Genomic DNA, 23,429 nt, shown 5'->3' on the forward strand with positions numbered 1-23,429 from the left:
TTTACAATTATGTGCGAGAATATACATATTCTACAGAATACACATAATTGTAAAGAGGACATGTTGACATGGACTATGTGTGCTGTGTTTTGAAGTGTTTGTAACCTTGCCTTTACTATCCTTGAGATATCCACATGCTCTGTTGAATGGCACTGATTTGACCCAATACCACCAAGCCTGTGATTTGACCCCTGATGCAGGAATGAATGGGTCTCTGGCTGGAGTCTCCTCATAACTTCTCACTGACAATGAATTAAAGCATGCAGTTAGAGAAAGGAAAATATTCAGACATACATGTTAGATATGGGCTTGTGACTTAAGAATTATAAACAAATATTTGGGATAATAATCATGTTGGACTAAGGCCTAATAATTACGAGCTTTTGTATGGATTTTTTGTAAAATTATTCCCTTCTTGTCAGGCAGTTAGCTGAGTTCATCTGACCTGACATTGGCTGAATCTACTCATCTTTGGTCTGACATTTTAAATGTGTCTCTGTGATATAACCAGGATTACTACAGAACCTAAAAATAGTAGTAGATAATAAAGTTTGTTCTTTCTTGATAGCAAAGACACTTGAAAATGACAAACTTTTAACAAGTTGACCTATGAAGAAAAAAAATCTTACAAAGTTGCGCCTGATCTGTGTTTACTGTCCGCTGCACTGACCAACAGTCCAACATCCAAAGATATTCAGTTTATATCATATAAGACAAAAAAAGCCCCAAATCCTCACATTTGAGAAAGTGGAACCAGCAAATGTTTGGTAATCTTTTTTTACTAGAAAAGTGACAAGCTATTTATAGATTATTAAAATAGTTAATCAACTTGTGATTTATTGTGTCTAGTTTCATTCTTTCCGGGACTTTATCAATGATGAGTACAGAAATGCCTGATGTTGTGTGACTGGAAGTCACTGTTAGGTATCAGTGATCAAACACAGGTTGGATGCACGTTTAGTCTGCTGTGTCACACCCTCGGTTTGTGTGAAAGGTATTAGTTACCTGTCCAAATGAGAGAGGACCTCGCAAAGCTGGGTGACCAAGGCCCGGTGCTTGTGAGGGTTTCCTTCAAGCACTCCGCTCAGACGACTCAGGTATGAGTCCAGGTTTCCAAGAGACGCTGTCTCACCTGTGCCTGTTCAGAAACGACACAGAAGAAATATCATGGAATTTAAGCATTTACATGGCAAACCAGTTCTTGGGAAAATCCAGTTAGTATTCATGAATATTCATTGTTATTATAGCCACATATTTAAGACACACGTATGTGGGTCATACAAGGTTAACACTTTCAATGTATTTATAATATAGGACTAAAACAACTAAATGCAAATATGACCCTGTAGCAGAAGGTCTAGCTAATATCATGCAGGAGTGTTACTATTTGTTTGTCTTCCCTCTGACTAAATACATCCAAATGATTGCTGACCTGGCAGGGGGACTGATGACAAACCATTGACCAACGTGTGTTTAATGGCCAACCAGTGTTGGTGAAGAGCCTGGGTACGCTTCTCGTCCTGTCCCAGCTCAGCCTCCAGACGCTCTTTAGCGTTGTACATGTCCTTAATGTGTCTCTGCAGCACCGCATTCTGCTCTTCAAACTCAATGTTGGCCTTACGAAGCCGTCGCAACTCAGCCTCTCGAGCTGAGAAAAATAAAAAATGAATTGACGAGCGTATAAGATTATATATCAAATCATATGTTTAATCTCATATAGAACTTACTTTACAGAAACAGGGTTTGTTTAAATGTCCTATTAGCTAACAAAGTGATAGCATGGTAATAGCACTGTGTTTGTGCGCTTTACTCATGAAAATGACATTTTCCTGTCTTCATTTTCTTGGTTACCTTTATTCTGATCAAGGAACTCCTCTGTGAAGATAGGGATGTCGAATCTACTTGAGAGGTCCGAAGACTGAAGGACCAAATCAACAAACAGATGACTTAGATGTGTGCAATTGATGCAGAAGTAAGATTGAAGGTTATACAGTAACAAGACATGGAGGTGTCATGTACCTTTGGCAAAGATGGCCCTGAACTAGTACTGATGATGACAGATGGAGTGTCTTCTGAAAGAGAAAATGTATGTGCATAAAATAATTCACATGACACAGAGAGAAGAGAATATATCCATTTGCCCTTGTGATGTGGTGATATTTGAGGAGCGGTTACTAATAACAATAGATACACGTGAACCATAACCACCATGATAAACATTAGCTATGCTGAAGTCAGTTGTCACCTTTCTTGATCCTCTTGTCTTGTATCTTTGCACTGGTGATCTGATAGGCCTCAGTCTGCTGATATTCCTTTAGTTCCTGAGCATACTGCATCTTCTCCCGTTCTGCCTCATCCAGATAGCGCTGTGAGTGCACAATAATAATAACAATAATAATAATAATAATGATGATAAGGACAGGTGTGTGCTGACTCAGGAAGTCAAATACAGCAATAAAACAAGTTTTTGTGTGATTGTCGATGCATACAATAGCAAGTACCCACAGTTACATGTTGTATTGAATAAATTACAGTATATACATACATGGAAAATTTGAAAAGCTACCTGTTTGTCATTTGGGGCTAATCGTGTCCATTCTGCTCCAAGTCGCTTGGTGATTTCTGGGAAAGGCAGGTCAGGGTATCGGGCCCGCATATGCTCTCGTCGTTCATTCAGGAACCGGACATAACCTGTTACTGGTGCCTTAGGACCATTTGGTAGCACCTTCTTCCTCTTCTTTCCCTTTGGCCAGCCTCTCTTCTTAGGCTGCAGAGAGGGGACATGACACTCCCATGAAGGCAGGGGCTCACTCAGCTGTGCCACCCCTCCTTCTTGTTGAAAAACTACCATAACTACATACAAGGTGTTATTCCAGGGGTTATTTTTATCATCAATGAATGTAAAGATTATTCTCTCAATTAATCATTTGGTCTGTAAAATGTCAGGAAATAGGCAACAGGGAAGACTATGTTTTCCCAGACCCAAAGATGATGTCTTTAAATTGCTTGTTTTGTTCGACCAACACTGCCAAACCAAAAGATACTCAATTCACCATCATATAAAACTAAGAAAACCAGCAAATATTCACATTTGAGAGGCAGTGAAACTGATTTTTTGGCACCTTAGCTTAAAAATGACTTAGTTTGAGTTGCTGTTGAATTGTGTTGTACTGAGTATTTCTAATAATTTATACACCAATGAGGGCAGACAAAGAATTAAGAAAACCCTTCAGTATACATTTTAACAGCACTACAAACTACAGCCTTGAAAATAACCATAAAGTTAAATCAACATGAAGGTAGGATTAACTGCAGGGCTGGTGTATTAGTGTGAATTACTAATAGTAGGCTGGCAGTTGGTCTTAACTCCACCTTAAAACAAAATAATCAATTACATCTGTAGCTGCAAGTTTCGTCAGCTCCCAGCTTAAGATCATGTATCCCACATTTGAAACAGTTTACACAAACCTTGGGTACCCTGGTTCAGATGGACTCACCTCATCCTGGGGTTGATCTGCTGAATGTGATGCTTTGGGCTGCTGCGGGGCTTCACTCTGCTCCTGTTTTATTCCCCCCATGATCTCCTTCCGTACAGTTGATGAAAAACACGTGTAAAAACGGGCCAAACTCCGTCAGGGCTGTGTCATGGGAGGACGTCTGTGTAAAACAATAAGAGGGAAGTTATAGAAATATGCGAGCAGTTGTGAAATTTCGGAATTAATTTCCTCCGCAATGATGCCGCTGAAGCTAACCTAAAACTGCTAGCTGCTCAGTGTGGCGACGCTCACACACAGGACGGACAATATCCAACACAACAAAAACCTTCAGGAAGAACAAATAAAAATACAACAAAAGGGAAATTCGTACTTTCGACTATGTTTACTCACTCAAGATAGCAGCTGTTTAAAAAATATTTCTTTACGTTTTATTACTTTACTCACCCGATAATGAATTCCTTGGCCAAACAGGAAGAGAAGCCTACCTGCCATCTGATTGGTCAATACGGAGACTCGTGATTGGTTGGTTGGAAGACCAACCTCCCTCCAATCAAGCTCCAGTATGTTAAATACACCTCATGCTGCGCCAGTGAAGTACATCAAACTACATTATTGTAAGTTTCCGTAAGCAGTGGTGGAAGAAGTATTCAGATCCTTTACTTAATGATCCACTCCGGACATGTTTTAAAATATACAAAATACTCTACTTTGAATAATAATTTGTGCTTTAATATAGTTTTTCCACAAAAGTTTTTCCAAAAATATTGTTAAAAATCCTTCAAATGGCATCTCCTCTTTGTCCCTCATTAAAAATTCCAGGATCTATAAATATGCAAATATTTTCAATTTCAGAAGTTTTCCTGCTGGACAAAAGATGTGTCCTACTTCACTTCTCAGTTTATGTGCACTGGCAGCTTCAAGTTTTGAACTACTTTATATACAGTTAGTTTAGTCCAGTGGTTCCCAACCTAGGGGTCGGGCCCCTCCTAAGGTCATCAGATAAATCTGAGGGGTCATGAGACGATCAATGAGAGAGGAAAGAAGAAAAAACAAAGTTCTGATACACAAATCTGGTTTCAGTTTTGGGACTTCTTCTCTAGTCTTTGATTTCTGGTGATATATTGGATCATTTGAACATTTATTGAAATGAAACCATGTGAGAAGTTTAGAGGGAAAAATCACTATTTGGTGGAGCTGTTAACAACTTATAGACATCTGAAATGTGACCCTGACTACACACTGCTTTTTGTAAGATGTCAAAAACCAAAAAGGTTGAAAACTGCTGGTTTGATCTTTAACAGCGTGTTGTAATTTAAAAGATTGTTATATCCATTGTGTCAAATCTTCATCTGAAAAGTAACTAAAACTGTCAAATAAATGTAGTGGAGTAGAAAGTACAATATTTCCCTCTGAAATGTAGCAGAGTGTAAGTATAAAGTAGCATCAAATGGAAATACTCAAGTACCTCCAAATTGTCCAGTACTTAAGTAAAAGTACTTTGTTACTTTCCACCACTGTCCTAAAGTTTCTTAAGTTATACATGAAATAAGTGTATGTTAACATAAACCCTCTTTATTTTATATTCTTCGTGGTGCCATCTTCTAATCATCAAATGTGTGATATTGCACAACAGTAATAAGCGATTAATAAGAAAACTATCTGAGCTGCCAGGTTGTGAAGAATCTCTCTGACAGGTGTTTACCCTCCTCCAGCTGGATGCTTGAGCTTTTTGTCTCATTAGTTCATCAGGTAGAGCTCTCAATTGGACCATCTGATCAATGCATTTGTTAAAAAAGACACATTACCCCTTATAAAGTGTGGCTTATAAGGAAATGGCATCGGTTTGTATAATGTACTATATTTTTGACATGCATGGATGTATGAAGTTCCTCCATGATTCAAGCATCAATCAAATGTAAATTATGATCATCCATTATGTCCTATTCAGTTATGAATATGAGACTTATGATTCACATCATTTTCAAACTCATCAAACCATTCAGTGACCCCTGGTGCCCTGTGAATTGGGGCATTGTCATCCTGGAAGAGACCACTCCCATCAGGATAGAAATGTTTCATCATAGGATAAAGGTGATCACTCACAACTTTGTATTGATCTACAGTGAAGGGACAAGCCACAACCACACCAAACCACACCAGCAAAATGCCCTCCACAGCATAACAGAGCCACCGGATCCCCTCACTGTAGGGGTCAAGCATTCAGACCTGTGCCGGTTTTTCCTCCAATTTGTCACCCTTTGTAGAGTTGGGGGAACTTGGGCCCACCAGACTAGAGCTGGTGTTGCTGACTTGAGCTCAGCAAGGTTCAGTAACATCAGTATCTGTTTTGTTTTGTGGTGCCATAAATTTTGATTACTTACCTATTTCAGAATTATATAGGAATATGTGTAATCTTACCATCCTAATTAAAATGTGTACATTTAAAAAAAATAAAAAAAAATAAAAAAAAAAAATACAAAGGGCATATATTTGTGTAGTGATTTTATTGATGATTAGGTTTACTGATGTATGTAGGACTGAAATCAACTATTTTCTCAATTGTTCTGGCTATAACATGCAAAAATAATAAACTGAAGCTCAAACCAGTGCCTCAGATAACTGAAGCAGCCTCTGGAACAATGAAATAAAGGGCACTCGGTAATAAGATTTTAATAAGGTGCAGCAACTTACATTTTATATTCAGTGTAAAATTATATAAAACTGAAGAGCTGCAAAACCTGACATATTGTACCTGGAACCTGAAAATATTTGGTATTATCAAAACAAAAGGTGTAGTTACCGATAAATATTCAGTCTTTATACTACTGATAAAAACTACTTATTGTTTCAGCTATAGTTGTGTGTCTGCTCAGTCACTTGGACTCCTCTTTACCATCTTAACATCAAGGACCACAATGGAAAGAAGTCTCGCACACTAATTTGTTAGACATATTTATGGTTGTGCGAGATTTGAGGTATAATATAATAAAACCAGACAAACACCACAGATTATAGAGGACTACATAATTTATACCATGTCTGCATATCAGTGATCAAACTCACTTCACATGTGCACGTGATTTATTCTAATAAATCTAATTGTTAACCTTGTAATACTGTAATAAAAAAAGTTTTGCCTCCAACTTTCAGCTACTATAACAAACAAGATAGCTCCATCAGTGGTGCCACTTCTCTGTAAATAATGAACATCCTCTGGCAAATCAGACAGGCAATCCAGACTGACCATGGTATAAAAAGTTACATTAATGTTCTGTCCTGGCTCGTCTTTAAAGCCACTTGCAGTTTAAGTATAGCTGTTCCTTCTAAGCTGGACATAAAGGCATAACCCACAACAGACATTTGAACAGTCTAAGGGCTTTCAGAGGCAAGTGCATCCACATGATTCTCCCTATATAAAAAATTTAAAAAAAAACAAACCCTGAACCATTAAGTTTTTATTTTCTTTTATTTATCGTTTACAATTTTTGTAGTTTATTCATTATTGTCAATCCTTTTGGCAAACGTTAGTGCTCACTGTACAGTCCGGTCCCACAATGTAGTCTAAATTTTTTTGGAAAGGTGGAATGAGGCGAGAATCAACTGGGTTGCAGGCTTTTACAGTTTGTCCAGGTAGTTGTCCAAGGCTGGGATACCTTCCTTGAGACCCTTGCGTTTGCGTGTCTCAGTGACAACAACACCAGGCTTGGTTGCAGGGTCCATTGGGTTTCCAGGGAGGATCTGCCAGTGGTCAAACACACACTGGGGGAAGGCCTGGCCACCAGTGTTGGAACGAAGGTCAGCTGTGAAACCTGGAAATGGACAGATGTTTCATTATCCTCATGTCAAGCCTGTAATACACGGCAGGTACAAGAGTCGCAAAATGTGAAAGTGCAGCAGTGACTATATGTCTTCCTCTCTGATCAATAGCTAGGGCCTTTTATCACATTGTAGACAGCATTACCTACACTGGAGGCCAGTAATGTCTCCAGTAAAATTAAAAAATTTCTTAAGTCATTTAAAAACAATGCAGTTGCCAACTGCTTCAGGGCCAAGTATATTCTACACTCAACACCTGCCTGCTACTGTGGACCCTTTAAACCATGCACACTGTTGCTGCTACTGATGGATGGCTTATACAGCTAAAAAATGTTGGAGGATTACATTTTACCATCAGTCTGGAAGCACTTACACTGCACGTAAAAAATATTTTTTTCCCACCCCACAATGAAAAATTATAATTTTAATGAAGATTTTTAAAGAATAAAATTCAAATCATGTGAAAGACTAATGGATCAAGTACTTTTATATCCAACTACCTGCATAGAATCACACTGTAATGCCACAACTGTCCTCTGCTGCCAAATGTATCTCATCTAGAAGTTTAGTTAGCTTGCTACTTGACTTACTGCTCTAAGAGGCAGTCTTGCCTTTCAGTAATGTCTAATGTTTGCTACTGGTTCTTTTTAGGATCATAGACTCAGACAAACTTCAACAATCCAAAAAAACAAAAAACAAAAAACGATGCATGACTCTGCAACAAATTACAAGGTACGAGACCATATCATGTTAAAATAACTTGGCTGGTTTACTTTAACAGTCAAAATTAGCAGGACTGAAGACATTTGTATTCACTAAGGAGTGACTATTGTATGCTTAATTGCAGAACACAGTGAAACAGCCACAGTGTTTACAGTGTGACATAAAATGGATGTTTATCTGCTCAACTAACTAATCTCTAGACACCTGTAGCCTTACTGAAACAAATGACAATCTATGACTTAAAACTTTCAGAAAGTCAGAAAAATGTCACTTTTGTTGACTAATATAAGACAAATTAAACAAATTTATTAACACTAGCTCGAGAACATGTTTTGGCTTCTCTGCTTGGATCAAAGCAACTTTTGTTGAGAGGACTTACCGAATGACTCCATGACAGGCAGGTAGGCCTTGATAACACGCATGGGTGTACCCATCACACTGGACTCCTCAAACACGTGTCCACGCCTCCTGGTCAGCACACCGTAGATACCGCCCATTGCGACTGCAGGACACTAAAGAGTAGATGGGGGATATTGAGTTTTGCAGACAATACTCAAATTTGTGAGAAGACAGGCAAGACCACTACAGAACAGTAATTCTGGCAAATACCTGTCACTGTGCGACAAGTAAAAACCTTCACATCTCCAGTGGGACTTACCTGGATCTCGACCAGGTAGACTGGCTCCATTAACCTGGGCTCAGCTGTGAGCTCACATGCGTACAGGGCTCTGCGGGCTGTGGGAATGATCTGACCACCACCACGGTGAATGGCATCTGTATGCAGGGTCACATCATGGATGTCAAAGCGGATGGCACGCATGTTCTCTTCACAGAGGACACCCTAGAGACAACATTCAAACATGCTGTTAGTCAAAAGTACTGCACAGTGCATAAACAGATCAATGACTACTTTTTAACCAAATAACCAAATAGATTAAGATTCTATCTTATTTAAGACTGTTCTAGATGTGAGTGAATACTCTGGCCCTCTTACCTCCTTGGCTGCCCACTGGAAACCAGTCAGGACACTGTCCTTGATCTCATTCAGGTACTGCACACCCTTGGTAACATCCACCAGCAGGTTGGGGCCAGTTCCGTCAGGTCCAAAGCACCAGATCTTTCTGGCCTCACCGACGTCCCACTCGTACTTGTCGGCGAGGTAGCGGGCACGGGCCTTGAGCTCCTGGCGAGCGGTGACCTCACCCTTCTCAATGTCCTCTGCCAAGCCATCTTCAAAGGGACGGGCCTTCATGAACAGACGGTTGTGCTTGTTGGGCGACTTTGACAGACACATCACAGATGATTCTGCGCTGACGGTCTCTCTGTAGGACACCACTGGTTCAGATTTCTAAAAAGAAAACCACAAGTTTTAATGCAGAAACATTTAGGGATTGTCAAAATGACATCTTTCACTGTTGTGCATTCGACTATGGATCTTAAATTAAAGATCCCCTCCATTTTCTTTTTGTAGTTGATGTACGTGCATAGATTGACACTAGGAAGCCATTTCAATAATTATCTATGGAAAGTTTCTCTGTGCTCACTTTAAATCTGAATTTAAGGCGTGTAACTAAAAGCATGATTTGTGAATGGACTTTACAGCAAAGAAGGTGACATCTTGTGTTCAGCAGTTAAAATTTTTGAAGTAAAAGAGCACATTCACAGACTGGATTTTTTTTTCCCAAATGAGGGAGAAGTAGTAGATGTCATTTTAAAAAGGATCTAATGAGATACTGTATCTTTGAAATGGATTTACTAAAGTTTTGCTTTTAATCACCTTGAGTGGAATGCAAGCATGGTCCTCCTCCAGATCCTTCAGACAGATCTCCAGATGGAGCTCTCCAGCTCCAGCGACGATATGTTCTCCAGACTCTTCAATGATACACTGCACCATAGGATCAGACTTTGACAGACGCTTCAAACCCTCCACCAGCTTAGGCAGGTCAGAAGGGTTTTTGGCCTCCACAGCAACTCTCACCACAGGGCTGACACTGAACTTCATCACTCTCATGTTGTGTGCCTGCTCATAGGTGGTGATTGTTCCGGTTTTGACGAGGTACTGGTCCACTCCAACCAAACCCACGATGTTACCACATGGCACATCCTCAATGGGTTCAACGTAACGTCCCATCATCAAAATGGTCCTGCAAAGAACAATGTGCGTGAGTCATAACAAAAGACAATTCAGATGTAATCGATAACTGATATACTGCCCTTTCATAACTGATGCTCCAAAACATACCTCTGAATTGGTTTCACGTAAAGGTCCTCCTTCTTTCCGGGGACAAAGTTTGGTCCCATGATGCGTACTTTCAGGCCAGTGGAAACACTGCCAGAGAAGACACGACCGAATGCATAGAAGCGACCCTTGTCACTGGTGGGCACCATCTTGGAGATGTACATCATCAAGGGAGCCTTAGGGTCACAGTTCTTGATACCTGAGTAAACAATTCAAAAAGATCAGCACAACCCCCCAAAACCCATATCTGGCTTACTGCCCTTCCCAGGTCTCATCATAAGGAAAATTTAAAAGAAAAAAAGAAAAGCAGCTTCATACCCATGGCAGCCTCATCATCTCCAGGTCCCTCATACAGCAGCTCACAACGGTATTTCTGGGCAGTGACAGGGGAAGGCAGGTGGATGGTGATCATCTGCAGAAGGGCTTCTCCAGCAGGCAGCCAGCGACGCATCACAGCCTTCAGGAGAGGCTTACCCTGCTTGTCCTTGTCTTCAGAATCCAACTTGATTTCCAGCTTCTGGATCAGCTTGTTAGCCTCTTCGTGCTTGAAGTTCATGATGGCATCGAACACCTAAAAGTGGAGTTTATTTGAATTAATAAGAGTGCAATTTAACATTGCCAAGTCAAGAGATGGATGTTTAAGTAAACCAATCTTTCTGTGCCCGGCTCAGACTGAAGGTGATCATCACTAAAATCAGGTCAAAGTGAAGAATGTTTAAGTCATCACATGCAGGCATACAGAGCAACTGTCTTATTTTGCTGAGATTTAACAAACTGAATTAAGCAATACAAAATGTATTTGTTTTCTACATACATTTAACCTAAATTTCAACAATATTTGAACATAAAATAAAAGTTCTGACACCTTGAAGATGGGGTCCAGGACAAGAGCATTGAAGGTACGGGTGTACTTCTTGCCATCTGGTCCAGTGGCAGACTTGGAGAACTTGCCACTCTCTTGGTCAAAGTACCTAGAACAACACATAAGGATGTAAAGATTAAGCCATGTCAAAGATGCAGCCACATTGTTGAGGCTCAAATTACTTTATTGAAGACAGCTGAAGTTAGAAGAAAGTCACTTTCTCTGTGTACTCTTGTCCCTCCAGTGAGGGTCAGTGTGAGGTGTGCCCCTCTGTCGTTAGCTGGCTACGTTCCTCAATCACATCAGCTTTATTTGGTAATTAAGTACTCCATTTTAGAAACTCACCTGTCACCCCACAGCTTCTTCATCATGTCTTCCACCTTCTTACAGTGCTCAGCTGGTGTCATCTGGGCGTTGCCCTTGGCAGCAAATTTGGCTGCATACATCTCAGCAAACTGCTTCAGGGTGAAAGCCCATCCATGGAGGCCAGAGCCAAAGCCAACGGTACCGATGACTGGGTCAATCTAGAAGAGTCGACAGAAACAACTGAGTAATGAAGGCCTACCAAGGATTTTTTGGATTTAGTTATGTGGACATCTGATGATGGGATTTTAATTTGGACAGGATTAAAGTGATGAATAAAAAAAAGTGTCATTTAGGGACTGACTCCCAAGTCTGATAGTCAAATGAGATTTAGTGTCAGAGTCAAGCCAAGTTACAAGTGTGATAACTGACTAATTCACATTTAATCAATATTATCACCCACATTTGCAACTCAACCAATTTGGCTGAGTCAAGAGTGGTGCAGTGCATAATGTGGGACACTGAGTAAATTGACTGATCCTCAGTTGGGATTAAGCAAACAGCAGTTTGAATCATTGATTCCTGAACGATTTGTCACATTTTTACATTAGACAAACACAAACACAAACACAAAACAGCGTTAAGATGAACATCAATGCTAAAAAAAAGAAAAAAAAAGAAAAAAAAGCAGCAACACCTGGACTACATCCATCTGTCTGGTGCAAATGTTGTACGCTATGGACGCCAAAACACTATGGGCCTAATGATAATAAATAATGCTGATTGTTTTGATTAATTGCTTAGTCTATAGTCTATAAATTGTTGTGAAAAATGCTTTTTATAATTGACCACAGCTCATGGAGATGTACTACAATGTCTTGTTCAAAACCTGAAGCTACAATTTTTGTTATAACAAATAAAAGCATAAAATCTTTGATTTTTCTGTTAGTCGTCAAATAATCAACTTCTGTTGCAGCTTAAAAAAAAAAAAAAAAAAAAAAAAAAAAGGGGGGTTCAGACAGCCACTCACCATGATGTTTCCCATTGGTCCATGTTCATCTTCACCATAAGTGGAGATGATGACGTTGACGGTCTCAATAATACGCTGGAAAGTCTGGTACAGGTCTTCAGCTTCAAGCTGCAACTCCAACAAGGCACGGTCCATCTTGTTCATCATCAGGACTGGCTTGATACGCTCACCAATGGCCTGACGGAGCACTGTCTCAGTTTGGACACACACACCTGGTAGGGACATAAACAATGACAATTTAACCGAAGGGAAAGCAGGTTGAGTTGTGAACCCTGATTTCACACTAATGGCAAACTTGGTATCAATGATGCTGCCAGTTTTTATTTTACAAATCAGCACATCAGGTTTTCCCGGAGTGAGTGCAAATTCTGAAGCAAGGAAACACTACTCTTGTATAAGAACGTATACACTGTTGATTCTTTTGAAGACAAAGACTTGTTAGCAAGGTGCCACATAGGCAAAAATGAGCACGGGTATATGGTATGTCAGTGAAAGATAAGGCAAGGAAGGCAGACTAGACACTCCCCATGACTGTAAATGTATTGAGTCATGGCCACTGTAGAGCATATGTGCCCATCCCTACTTGCCGTTTTGTTCCTTGTCTTTTATAACACATTAGTTATCTAATAAATAAAGCCTATGGCCATTTGCTTGTAGACCAAGAAGAGAAAAAAATGATTAAGTATAACTTGAAAATCCAGTTGGAGAGCTCACATCAGCTACTTAAGATTGTTCAGCCTTGTCCTTACCAGACACACAGTCCACGACAACCAGGGCTCCATCAGTGACACGGAGAGCAGCAGTCACTTCAGAGGAGAAGTCAACGTGCCCTGGTGAGTCAATCAAGTTGATCAAGAAGCCATTGCCATCCTTTGACTGCTTGATGAAGGCCAGATCATTTTCACTCAGCTCGTAGAACAGTGAGATGGCACTGCAAAGTAGGGCATGTTGTTAGACAAAGTCGGATGTAAAATGTAACAATTCAAAACATATGTAAAATCAAACTTAAAGACTGGGTGATAACAAAAGAGAAATAGTATTTAAAAAAAAAAAAAAGAAGATTTTTTTTAAAAAAAGTGGATGACCATATGGTCCATTGCATGCAAAGACAAATTAATCAAACTAATACAGTGAGATTTTGTGTTAATGCCCAAAATGCATTTTAATTTGCATCTGCTTGGAATTATTAGTTTGTGAAAAAAAACTGCTTAAGAAATGTAACAATTTTCACCCAGCCTACCAACATGAGTTCAGTTAATGTGACATTGACATTCAAATAAATGAAAATACTTTTAGGCTTCATGTTTAAGCTAAAATGAAAAGTGTTTGGTTTTTTTTGACTGGTTCTAAAGCCATATCGCCTACCTTTACCTGTGGCTGATGGCTACCACACTGAACTGCTACAGGTTGCACGCATTTGGTGTCCACACAGACAACACTGACACTGTGGTGCAGCAACTGCCAGCCCTATCTTTCTATATTGAGTTTGCCTTTGATGATGGCCATCAATGATGAAACATTTAATTTAATCTTAAATTTCATTTATATTTGGTTTAGACAGGAAAGGATTAAGTAGTGTGTGCTCAACTGTAAAGCATAAATCATTTTTCATATCCGACATTCTACAGACAGACATTGAGACTATAGTTGAAGGTGACAGTTATGCAATGTTGCTGGTATGATGTCAATATGACTATCAACAGATCACTTTCACTGTTTGTTTTTGCTGATAACCACACAACTCATGCAGAGAAAACAAAGCCAAAACTCTAGATGTACTGCTGCAGCGAAGCTCGAGCCGTGCTGCTCATGCAGACTGGATGGCTGATCTAACCTGTTAACATAGGTGCCGAAAGGAAAAGAGGTTCTGCAGCGCACACTCGCTGCTCAGGTAGGCAGTGTGGCCCAGGCTTAAGGATTGAAACATAAGAGGCCGTGTTGGATTACAGCAATCAACATTGTTGTTATGCTGGCTAATCTACTAGAATGGACACAAGGAGCAGCGCAGTAGTTTACTACATGGCTGGGGAGAAACTGGCAAAACAAAAATCATAACCTGAGGCCAGACATTTCCACCACCAAGAGGCAGTTGAGCTGCTCTGAGAATGGCCTGTGTATAGATGTATTATTGGAAAATTGGCAACTGAGCAGGTGCTCAGTAAGAAAAATGTATGCTCACACAATCCCTTATCAATGTTAATCATCTTTCTGTCAAATGTCTGCAGTAAGAGGTGCAGACCTACTTTTAATTCAAAACAGTGGGAATGAGTCACAGTATTAAGACTGGAGTTGGAAATACTTACGTAGACTTAATTGTAATGCAACGCTCCTGTTCATCTTTGCGCGTGTCTGTGAAACGGGTCTCTCCAGCACGAGCTGAGGCAATGATGCCAGCCTTGGATACCAGCGAGTCCGTCAGGGTGGACTTCCCGTGGTCGACGTGCGCAATCACAGACATGTTACGAATGTTGGATTTTTTGTCCATGATGGCACGGATCTGGTCTATGGTAAAGTTCACCTGAGAAGAGAAAGTCAGATTAAAACACTCAAAGAAAAAAGAAAAAAAAAACAAGAGGAAGAAACTGAAATCTTAGTGTAGCTTTTCACCACCCCAGGCAGCCAAAATCAGGTTTATCACCTAACCACATCTTGACCCATGGATGTACCTGATTTCCCAAACATAATATTATGGTATTCTAATAAAATACAGCGGGTATTAAAGGGTAGCCAGGTTGCCCAAGGAAAAACAAGAGAATTAGAAGCGCTTAACTGCCAGCAGGTGAAATGATTAAACTCCCTCATGTGTATTCAGATACAAAAGTGCACACCTAGCAAGACCATTCAGCTTTAAATGCACTGGCTGCTCACCAGCCTGTTTAGGTGCAGCCACTGACGTCCATGTTTTAGTGTTCTTCTGTTTCAGTATGCGCATTAAATGGTGATTGTAAAACATAACTTCTAAGGAGAGGGGGATTTTAAACAGACTTCAGTTATTTCACCTGTCAATAACTGCACCCAGTGACGAACCAACAATTACTGCTGACGCAACGTAACTCAGGGCGTTGGAAATCCGCCATCATAACAACTGTTGCGTGACTGTTATCTGGGTTTAGAAGACTTTTTTAACGCTATGTAAGTGTTACCCAATGCATCCACTGACTTACTCTGATTACTTGACACAAGTAATAAAACACACCATAACTCGTTCATAAAGACAGATTCAACCCCGTGACGCCCGGCATATTGTGTCGGCATCAATAGGCCACGTGTACAGACTTTGACACTAACGTTATGCTAAAAGCTAACATAGCTCGGTGGCTCAACTAGCGTTCCGCGGCCGAGCCTGGGATCGCAAAATGCCGGCAAGTTATCCATCCGTTACAACTACAACAACAGACCCGACATGTTTTATTCATCGTACTTGACCAACCCCTGAAAACGTTTTTAAATAACTAGTGTTAGCCTTATTCAGCTACACTTATATCTGTATTAGCAACATTTACTGGGACAACAGCTAGAGCAAAAAGCCGCCACTGTCAGCGAAGTTACTAGCTAGCAACGTTAGCTCTTTCAGACTATACTTAAGAAACGGTTGACATACAACCACAAAAGTTTGACACTAAATCTAAGGCAGCTGACAAAACTGCTTTGTAAAAAAACAAAAAACAGAAGTTGTTATCTAAGGTCTGGTTGGCCCCTTCGAGGCTAGCGGCACAGATGACAAAATGGTTGCCATTTTGATCAAAGCACAATCCATTGAACTGGCATGCAAGTAGCGTAGCATCCCCATAAAAAAAACCCATACAAAACGATTAATATTAGCGTCGATGGCACCGTATGCGCTACATAATTCATTAATAACTCAGAGAAGTAATTTCAACTTACCATTTTGACGGATGGTTTTGGATTCGCTTGATGGAGAAAAGACAGGAAATTTTTACACTGCCCACCTCACGAGGGCATAGGCAGGGAAGAGGCCACTGACGTCAGAAAACACATCTTTATACTGCTTGCGTCAGGCCCGTGCGTCGTCACGTACGGTACGTTGAAGACCGTGAGGCTCGCTGCTGCTGCCTCTGGCTTCTGCACACTAACGAGAGTTGACAAATGAGCGTCAGTAAACTCATCGATTATTGTTATCAGAATCACAATCATATTTATTGACCAAGTATGTTTACACATACAAGGAATTTGACTCTTTATGGCTCTCAATGTAGGCCTACTTACACAGAATATCAACACAATGCTCAGAAATATACACAAGGAATGACTATATACAGGTGAAACTGTTTCTGTGGACTAAACAGACTACAAATAGTGCAAGAAGTGAAGAGTTCACGGAATGCTGAGATAGATATTAAATGGTTGGTGGTTATGTGGCTACAGTATATACAGCCTGTCCAGATATATAGTAGTGAGTGAAATGTATTGCAGACTAAAATAAATATCGATAATTTGTAGGTACAGTGTGTATTATAGTGTTTCAGGGTTAGTGCACAATGCTGGCCGTTAACCGTTCATCAGAGTGATGGCAAGGGGGAAGAAACTGTGTCATGCCAGCCCGAAAAAAAAAATCAGCAATGAAGCTATTTATGTGAATTACTCTTTATGTTTGACACTGATGAAAGAAGTCTAGCCTATTGCATAGAGCAGCTTAACTATGTACTCAAAAGTGTAATATTCCAAAAAAAACTTTGTGAAACTGTGAATTATTTAAGAGAAGACAGAATTTTGCCATTTGACATTTAAAGATTAATTAATTCTGTTTTGATCACTTATAGGCGACTGTAGGCTACATGATCTGTAGCCTATATAATCCATGTAGTTTGGCTTTTCTGGGGAAAATGGCAAAAAATGGAAAATTACTTTGTAGGAAATTGGTAAAATCTGACATTATTATTGGCATAAAATACTTACAAAGTAATATTCATGCTGAATATTAAAGGGAAATCTAGGTTGTCATAGATGTGGAAGTTGACAGTGGTCCAAAAACTAAAATATGGTTGAACACTGATCATTTAAAAGTAACAAGCAGTTGTGCTTGTAATAAAACATTTGAGCTGTTGAGTTGGCACAGATTCTTAAGATTCAAGATTCAATACTTTATTGTCATATCAACATGATTGATTGGAATTTGTCTTAGTGAGCTCACTTAAACAAAGACAGAAAAACACAAAAACTAGTAAAACCACTTAGTCATAAAGCACATTCTTAGTGCTCTGCTGCGCTGGACATTAATCTGTATTGTCGTGAGATTGTCCACGTCATGTTGAATGATATTTCTTTCCAGCAGATGGAGCCCCAGCTCCCCAACCTCACATCCAGTCCTTCATTCCAGAGGGAGGGGGAGCGAGGTAGCCTGTGTGTGTGTGTGTGTGTGTGTGTGTGTGTGTGTGTGTGTGTGTGACAATACACTACACAATGCTTTATCTCTGCTGGACAGACCATGTATGTATGTATTTATGGATCTCATATGACTAACAGTCAGGGTTACTTTCAATGGAAGTTTTCATCACCATAGAAAAAACTGTATCTGCATGTTATTCAACGATGCACAAGAAAAGTCCTTGACTGAAATGCTGCCTTTAATTTATTAGACAGAAATTAAATTACTTTTAAACTCCTGGAAAATAAAATGTACAGGCATTTTTTTGTGGGTGGCTGAATTTCCATTATGAGTCTGATGCCATGCAAGGCCACTTCTCAGAAGTGCAAGTTCCAACCAACCTACACTTTTCATTCATGGTAAAATGCACATATCACTTTTTGCTGCAGCAAATCATTTTCTGTGTGACATTTTTTTTCATTGTGTCTTTATGGTGCAGTTTTCATTTTGTACGTTGAAAGTCAGCTCTGTCAACATGGTACAGATGAATAATGGGAAAGTTGAATCAATCTTCTCTTCTACAGAAGGTGAACCAATGAATGCAGAATGTTACTGTGTGTGTGTGTGTGTGTGTGTGTGTGTGTGTGTGTGTGTGTGTGTGTGTGCACGTAAATGCATGCTGTGCTGCAATAGCAATGATCAGTTTGATAACATCTGGGGTAACTGTACAGCTGAGGATTCACATGATAGATTGGCCATTATGAGACTAATTGAATGAACATGCTTGTGTCACAAAAGCACTGTTTAAAAAACATAAAACTATTTCATGATTCATACATCAGGAAGAAGTCTGTGGGTGGGAGATGGGGTCACGAGGAACAGAATTAGAAAACAATTAGGCCTAACATGGACACAGACAGACAGGCACACACAGAAACCTCACACAGTAAACTGGACAAATTTGACAGTGCTAATTACCTGCACACACAGGAAGAAACTGTGTAAAATTATCTCATTTAACGCCATCGCACCTGATCTGCTTGTCTGGCCTTGTGGTGTTGCTCTCAGCAGGCTGTCATATCTGAAAACACTCACACTGAATGATTGACAGGGAGAAATGGCAAGCAACTCAGCCTGAGTAATTGAGTATGGATTGAAGTGACACCAAGCTTTTAGATGGGTGAAGTCTCTCCAGCTACAGCAATCCCTGCGAATGTGTCTTGTTAAAATTCAAAGTTGTCGTGCTTACTTTAAGAACAGTCCATGTTCTGCTGGTACTTTATCTGACAGAAATACAAGTGTGACATATCGTCTCAACTTATTTGCTTCAGTCTGATGGACAAGAACGCATTAAGGCCTAAAAGTGTTCAACATCTGTGTTTTCAATGAGTCTCCCTCTCTCTTGCCCACTCTACAGCCAGCAGAGGGTATGACGACATTTGAGCTACAGAATCAGAAAGATGGGAAAGGCTGTGCAGGATCAAATGTTGCAAATCAATTCGTCCCTCTCCTACGCACCTGTCTCATGAAATAGATGTGCAAAATGTTCTTCTGTTTGAAGCAAAGGCTCTGCAGGAACCAAGACATTTTTCTGGCCTTCATAGCTGTGTACAAGTACCTTTTCAAATGAGTCAAAATGAGTCACCTGAAGGACAGTTTTGGTAATCCCTATAATGCCACTCTCTCAAGTATGTAATCCACATTCTAGCATTGAGCAAGCAACACCATTCAAATCACCCTGAAATGGATTCATGTCACTCTCACTCACACCTGATGTCAGCTGCAATACGCTTAAGTCCCCCTGTGAGAGAAAAACAGGTGTTGGTAATGGATAAACAAATTAAGAAACATATTATTTGAGATTAAATACTCCACTTTACAATAAAATATGGCCATACTGGACTGTACTGGACATACAGGACTCTGTGAAATGGACCACACATGAAGCATTTGATCTAAGAGAGGAGTGAGTCTGTCAGGATGTTGATGCAGGATCAATATATTGCTTGAGGCTTCTGCTGTTGTGACAACAGTTTAGAACAATAGCATTCATTGCATTGATGGCTCTCACCCATTGATGTACAGTATGGAAAGGGTGTACACATTACCTGAAGTAGATGCCTGTATGTCTCAATGATCTTTATTTTACTTCCACATGATCAAAATACTGTATACTCATCTGACTCACCAGCTCCATATATACAATATGTGGTTCTAGTGAGTACAAAAACTTGTTAAATGTACGTGTTATTGTACCAGATTGTACCCAGCATATATTCAACATCCTTATTTTAAAAATGATTTTAATTTAATTTATGCAGGGTTAAAACAATGAGGTTTGAATGAGAGCAGCGCTCTTTGTTTCAGAAACACCCTGTTCACATTCACAGTTATACAAATTCAGATCTGGTAGGTTCCCAGTACAACTACAGCCTGATCTGTGGGACACAGATTAGCTCTTCTGGAGTGTTTGGCGGTTGAAGGCATTGCTCAGTGGCTCCATAATGATTTTAATGAGAGGAAGGCAAATGGGGCTCTTTCACAATCTCGACCTTGATTTATTTTGCCAGTCTAGGGAACAAATTGGCAAACTTGGGTCCACAAGCCTGCTTCTCTAACTTAAAAGGAAATGTAACATTTACTTGACACAATTTGGCTCAGCACTTGCTTGATTTGTGACTTGTGAGTGTTTGATTGGACATGAAATGAATTAGTAAAAAGGGTATGCAGCAATACAGGATGCTAACTGCACTCATAAACCCCAAGTCCTCATATTTAAATGACAAAATAGATAATTTATCAGCTAATTCTAAAACTGGCAGCTCACCCACAGGCTCAATAGCACATCACCACAAAGACAAACAATGGAAAGTGCACATTAATGGTATCTTTATTTCAGGTTTATGCAATAAAACTACTTGGTCAAGTTTAGGGAAAGATCGTCTCTGTGGCTGAAAGAGACCAACACTGACCTTTGGAAGGAAATGAGACGTAAACTCTGGTCTTTGGTGTCAAAGCCTGAATATTTGTACATCTATTGTGTCCATCCATCTGCCTCAACCTCCCCTTAATGACTCTTAAGCTGTTTGAAAAATAAATCAATACCGTCCTTTTTAGTCTGGAGAGATGTGTCATTATTGCACAACAATAAGAAAATGTTTTTGGCCATTTGAACAATAATGTCGTGTTTCTGGAAAGGACAAGCTGACTGTTTTTGCAGCACTGTCTTGGTATTTTAGATACATACGTGTGTGTCATTGTTGAAGTCCTCTGACTGCTCAGGCAAGTTTGTCTTTGATACCGACTCATTTTGCAGTAACTGAAATTATGATTTAGGGTCAATGTGTTGTTGCACTTCATCACCATGTTGTAGCACTGAAACAGCTCTGAGTGTGGAGCACAGCAGTCCCCCTGAGTTTTACCAGCTTTGGATATAAGGTTATACATCCATGTGTAGATGTGTTTTGGCTGCAGTCATTTATATAGCTCCTGCACTCTGGTCTGAAAATTTCTAGGTTAGACTGCAGACAGTGCAGCAGTCACGGGCCCATAACATTTAATCAAAGTGCACAAATATAAAAAAATATATAATATTGAGAAAATTAAATCAGAAAACAATTTTGCAATTGTCATGGTTGAAGGGACCAAACAGTAAGGCAATGAGGCAACAGTAATAGTAAATGGAAAATGGGTTTTTTATTTACCTCCAACAAATGCAAAAAACATTATAAACCAAGAATTTAATAACTAGGCCTATAAATGAGGTCAACAAAATATAACCGTACTCAATATAAGAACAACTAAACAGGGTGTTAACTGAACAAACTGACTTAACACAATGACACATGAGGGAACATATATAGTGGCTTGGCCAAACACTCAAAGGATAGACAGAATGGATACCAACTACAACTAAATACAAAGCAAAGCTAAGTAAAGCCAAATCCCCCCATGACATGGCATTGAAGTTTCAAGATTCAATAATTTATTACCATATCAATGAAACATTGATTTGAATTTGTCTTGGTGTGTGCTATAATACAAACACACATCAACAATACAATACAAATACACATCAGCATAAACATATCAAAAATACTCGGAGTAAATAAAACACAAGTGTTTGCTGCATTAAGAAACCCCCTAGGGAGACAGAGTTAAACTGAGTTCATGGACTAAACTGATAATGAGGAGTCAAGGACCCTCACTGCCTCAGGATATGTGCTGTTATGGAAATGAGTAATTCTGCTATATGTAATCTTTTTCCTGAAAGGAGGGGGACAAAAAGTGCATTGGCTGGATGAGAGGGGTCTCTGATTATTTTCAGACCCATCCTTAACATGCGAGTATTACTTTTGCTCAGACTCAAAAACAATTCATGTAAAAACCATGTCTATTTCAAAAGCAGTAGGAGACTGATGGAAGTTGCCCCGCTATCTGTCATTATACGCAAGACCTTGTTTGCCCCAATCTCAATAATGGAGCTGGAGTGAGCAAAGTTAGTATGACACATAGAACCACAACTGCCGCATTTATGTGAAATACGCCAGGTTGAAATAAACTGCAATTTTCCCTTTCAACTTGTGAAATGAAAAATATTTGCTGATATTTTTAGCTGTAAGTCTGAGTCTTTTGGCAATTACCTGAATGGACATGTACCACAAAACAAACCTTGGAGCACCAGTGAAAAAGTAAGGATGGTAAAAAGAATCAGCTGGAGAGCTGAACGAAAAATGGAGAAAAACAAATTACAAGTTGATTTTGTGATCTATAAAAATGTGCTTGCTCCCGCTTGGTATCATCATAAAGAAACATAATATATTTTACCATTCATATGCTGATGACACACATTTCACTTTCCTCTGGTGAGCTCAGTTAACAAACTTGTAATTTGTATTGATGATATTAATTACTAGATGTCCAGACTGGACTGGATGTCCTGAATACAGACAAGACTGAGATACTTGGCATTGCTGTCTCTGAAATACAGTGAGCAAGTCAGAAACCTTGGCATTATTTTGGATACTGATCTCAGTTTTGAAACCACATTATCAATATCACCAGAACAGTGTTTTATCACTTAAATAATATATCAAAACTCATATCTCAAACTGACTCTGAGAAACTGCTTCATGCACTCATATCAAGCAGGTAAGACTACTGTAACGTTCTATTTTCAGGATTACCCAAACAGTCAGTAGGCAGCTCCAGCTCATTCAAAAGGCAGCAGCCAGAGTCCTTACACATACACGAAAATTTGAACATATTACTCAGGTACTGAAATAATTTCATTGGCTCTCAGTACAATAGAGAATCACCTTCAAAATCTTGTCATCAGTCTATAAAGCACTTAATGATTTGGCTCCTCAGTACATTTCTAACTTGCTAACTGGTCATTTTAAATGTCAGAGTTACTCAGTCTGACTCACTTGAAATGTCACATAGTTCATTCTTGTACAATGCTCTAACATCCCTGTGAAGGATTTAGGTTTCTCTCCAAATATCATGGTTAACAATGATAAAAAGCAACCTTTTGAAATTTGAAGAGAGTTTGCGGATAAGTCAATTTTATAAACTTTGCAGTTCAGAAAAAGAACAAAGTGAAATCATGCAACAGTGTTTTAAAGATAAAG

At 39.5% G+C, this 23,429-nt stretch overlaps 2 protein-coding genes and 1 non-coding gene across 5 annotated transcripts; all 3 read right to left on the minus strand.

Moving 5' to 3' along the window:
* On the minus strand, positions 1–4,051 carry hmg20b (high mobility group 20B). Of its 3 annotated transcripts, none has more exons than XM_067597282.1 (9): positions 3,942–4,051; positions 3,498–3,657; positions 2,567–2,767; positions 2,246–2,366; positions 2,020–2,069; positions 1,852–1,918; positions 1,433–1,648; positions 1,006–1,138; positions 1–242 (listed from the first exon to the last, which is right to left on the minus strand). In XM_067597282.1, exons 2-9 carry the CDS (start codon positions 3,576–3,578, stop codon positions 230–232), a joined length of 882 nt encoding a protein of 293 aa, XP_067453383.1. In that variant the 5' UTR covers positions 3,579–3,657; positions 3,942–4,051; the 3' UTR covers positions 1–229. The 3 variants fall into 3 exon arrangements, with proteins under 3 accessions (XP_067453383.1, XP_067453381.1, XP_067453382.1); XM_067597280.1 differs by having other exon boundaries at positions 2,020–2,072; XM_067597281.1 differs by lacking the exon at positions 3,942–4,051 and adding an exon at positions 3,753–3,898 and having other exon boundaries at positions 2,020–2,072.
* A 2,893-nt stretch (positions 4,052–6,944) lies between these two features.
* Positions 6,945–16,483, minus strand: LOC137187964 (elongation factor 2b-like). The gene is made up of 13 exons (XM_067597279.1): positions 16,356–16,483; positions 14,774–14,988; positions 13,220–13,401; positions 12,471–12,682; positions 11,483–11,661; positions 11,141–11,246; positions 10,594–10,846; positions 10,279–10,474; positions 9,814–10,180; positions 9,031–9,384; positions 8,695–8,877; positions 8,416–8,548; positions 6,945–7,306 (listed from the first exon to the last, which is right to left on the minus strand). The coding sequence occupies exons 1-13, from the start codon at positions 16,356–16,358 to the stop codon at positions 7,113–7,115; spliced, it is 2,577 nt and encodes an 858-aa protein (XP_067453380.1). The 5' UTR covers positions 16,359–16,483; the 3' UTR covers positions 6,945–7,112.
* LOC137188550 (small nucleolar RNA SNORD37) lies at positions 10,941–11,006 on the minus strand. Its single transcript, XR_010929440.1, has one exon. It is a non-coding gene; the product is annotated as a small nucleolar RNA SNORD37 (small nucleolar RNA).
* Positions 16,484–23,429: the final 6,946 nt, after the last annotated feature.

The sequence above is a fragment of the Thunnus thynnus genome, chromosome 8 (genome assembly GCF_963924715.1).
Source record: "Thunnus thynnus chromosome 8, fThuThy2.1, whole genome shotgun sequence".
NCBI classification, from domain to species: domain Eukaryota; kingdom Metazoa; phylum Chordata; class Actinopteri; order Scombriformes; family Scombridae; genus Thunnus; species Thunnus thynnus.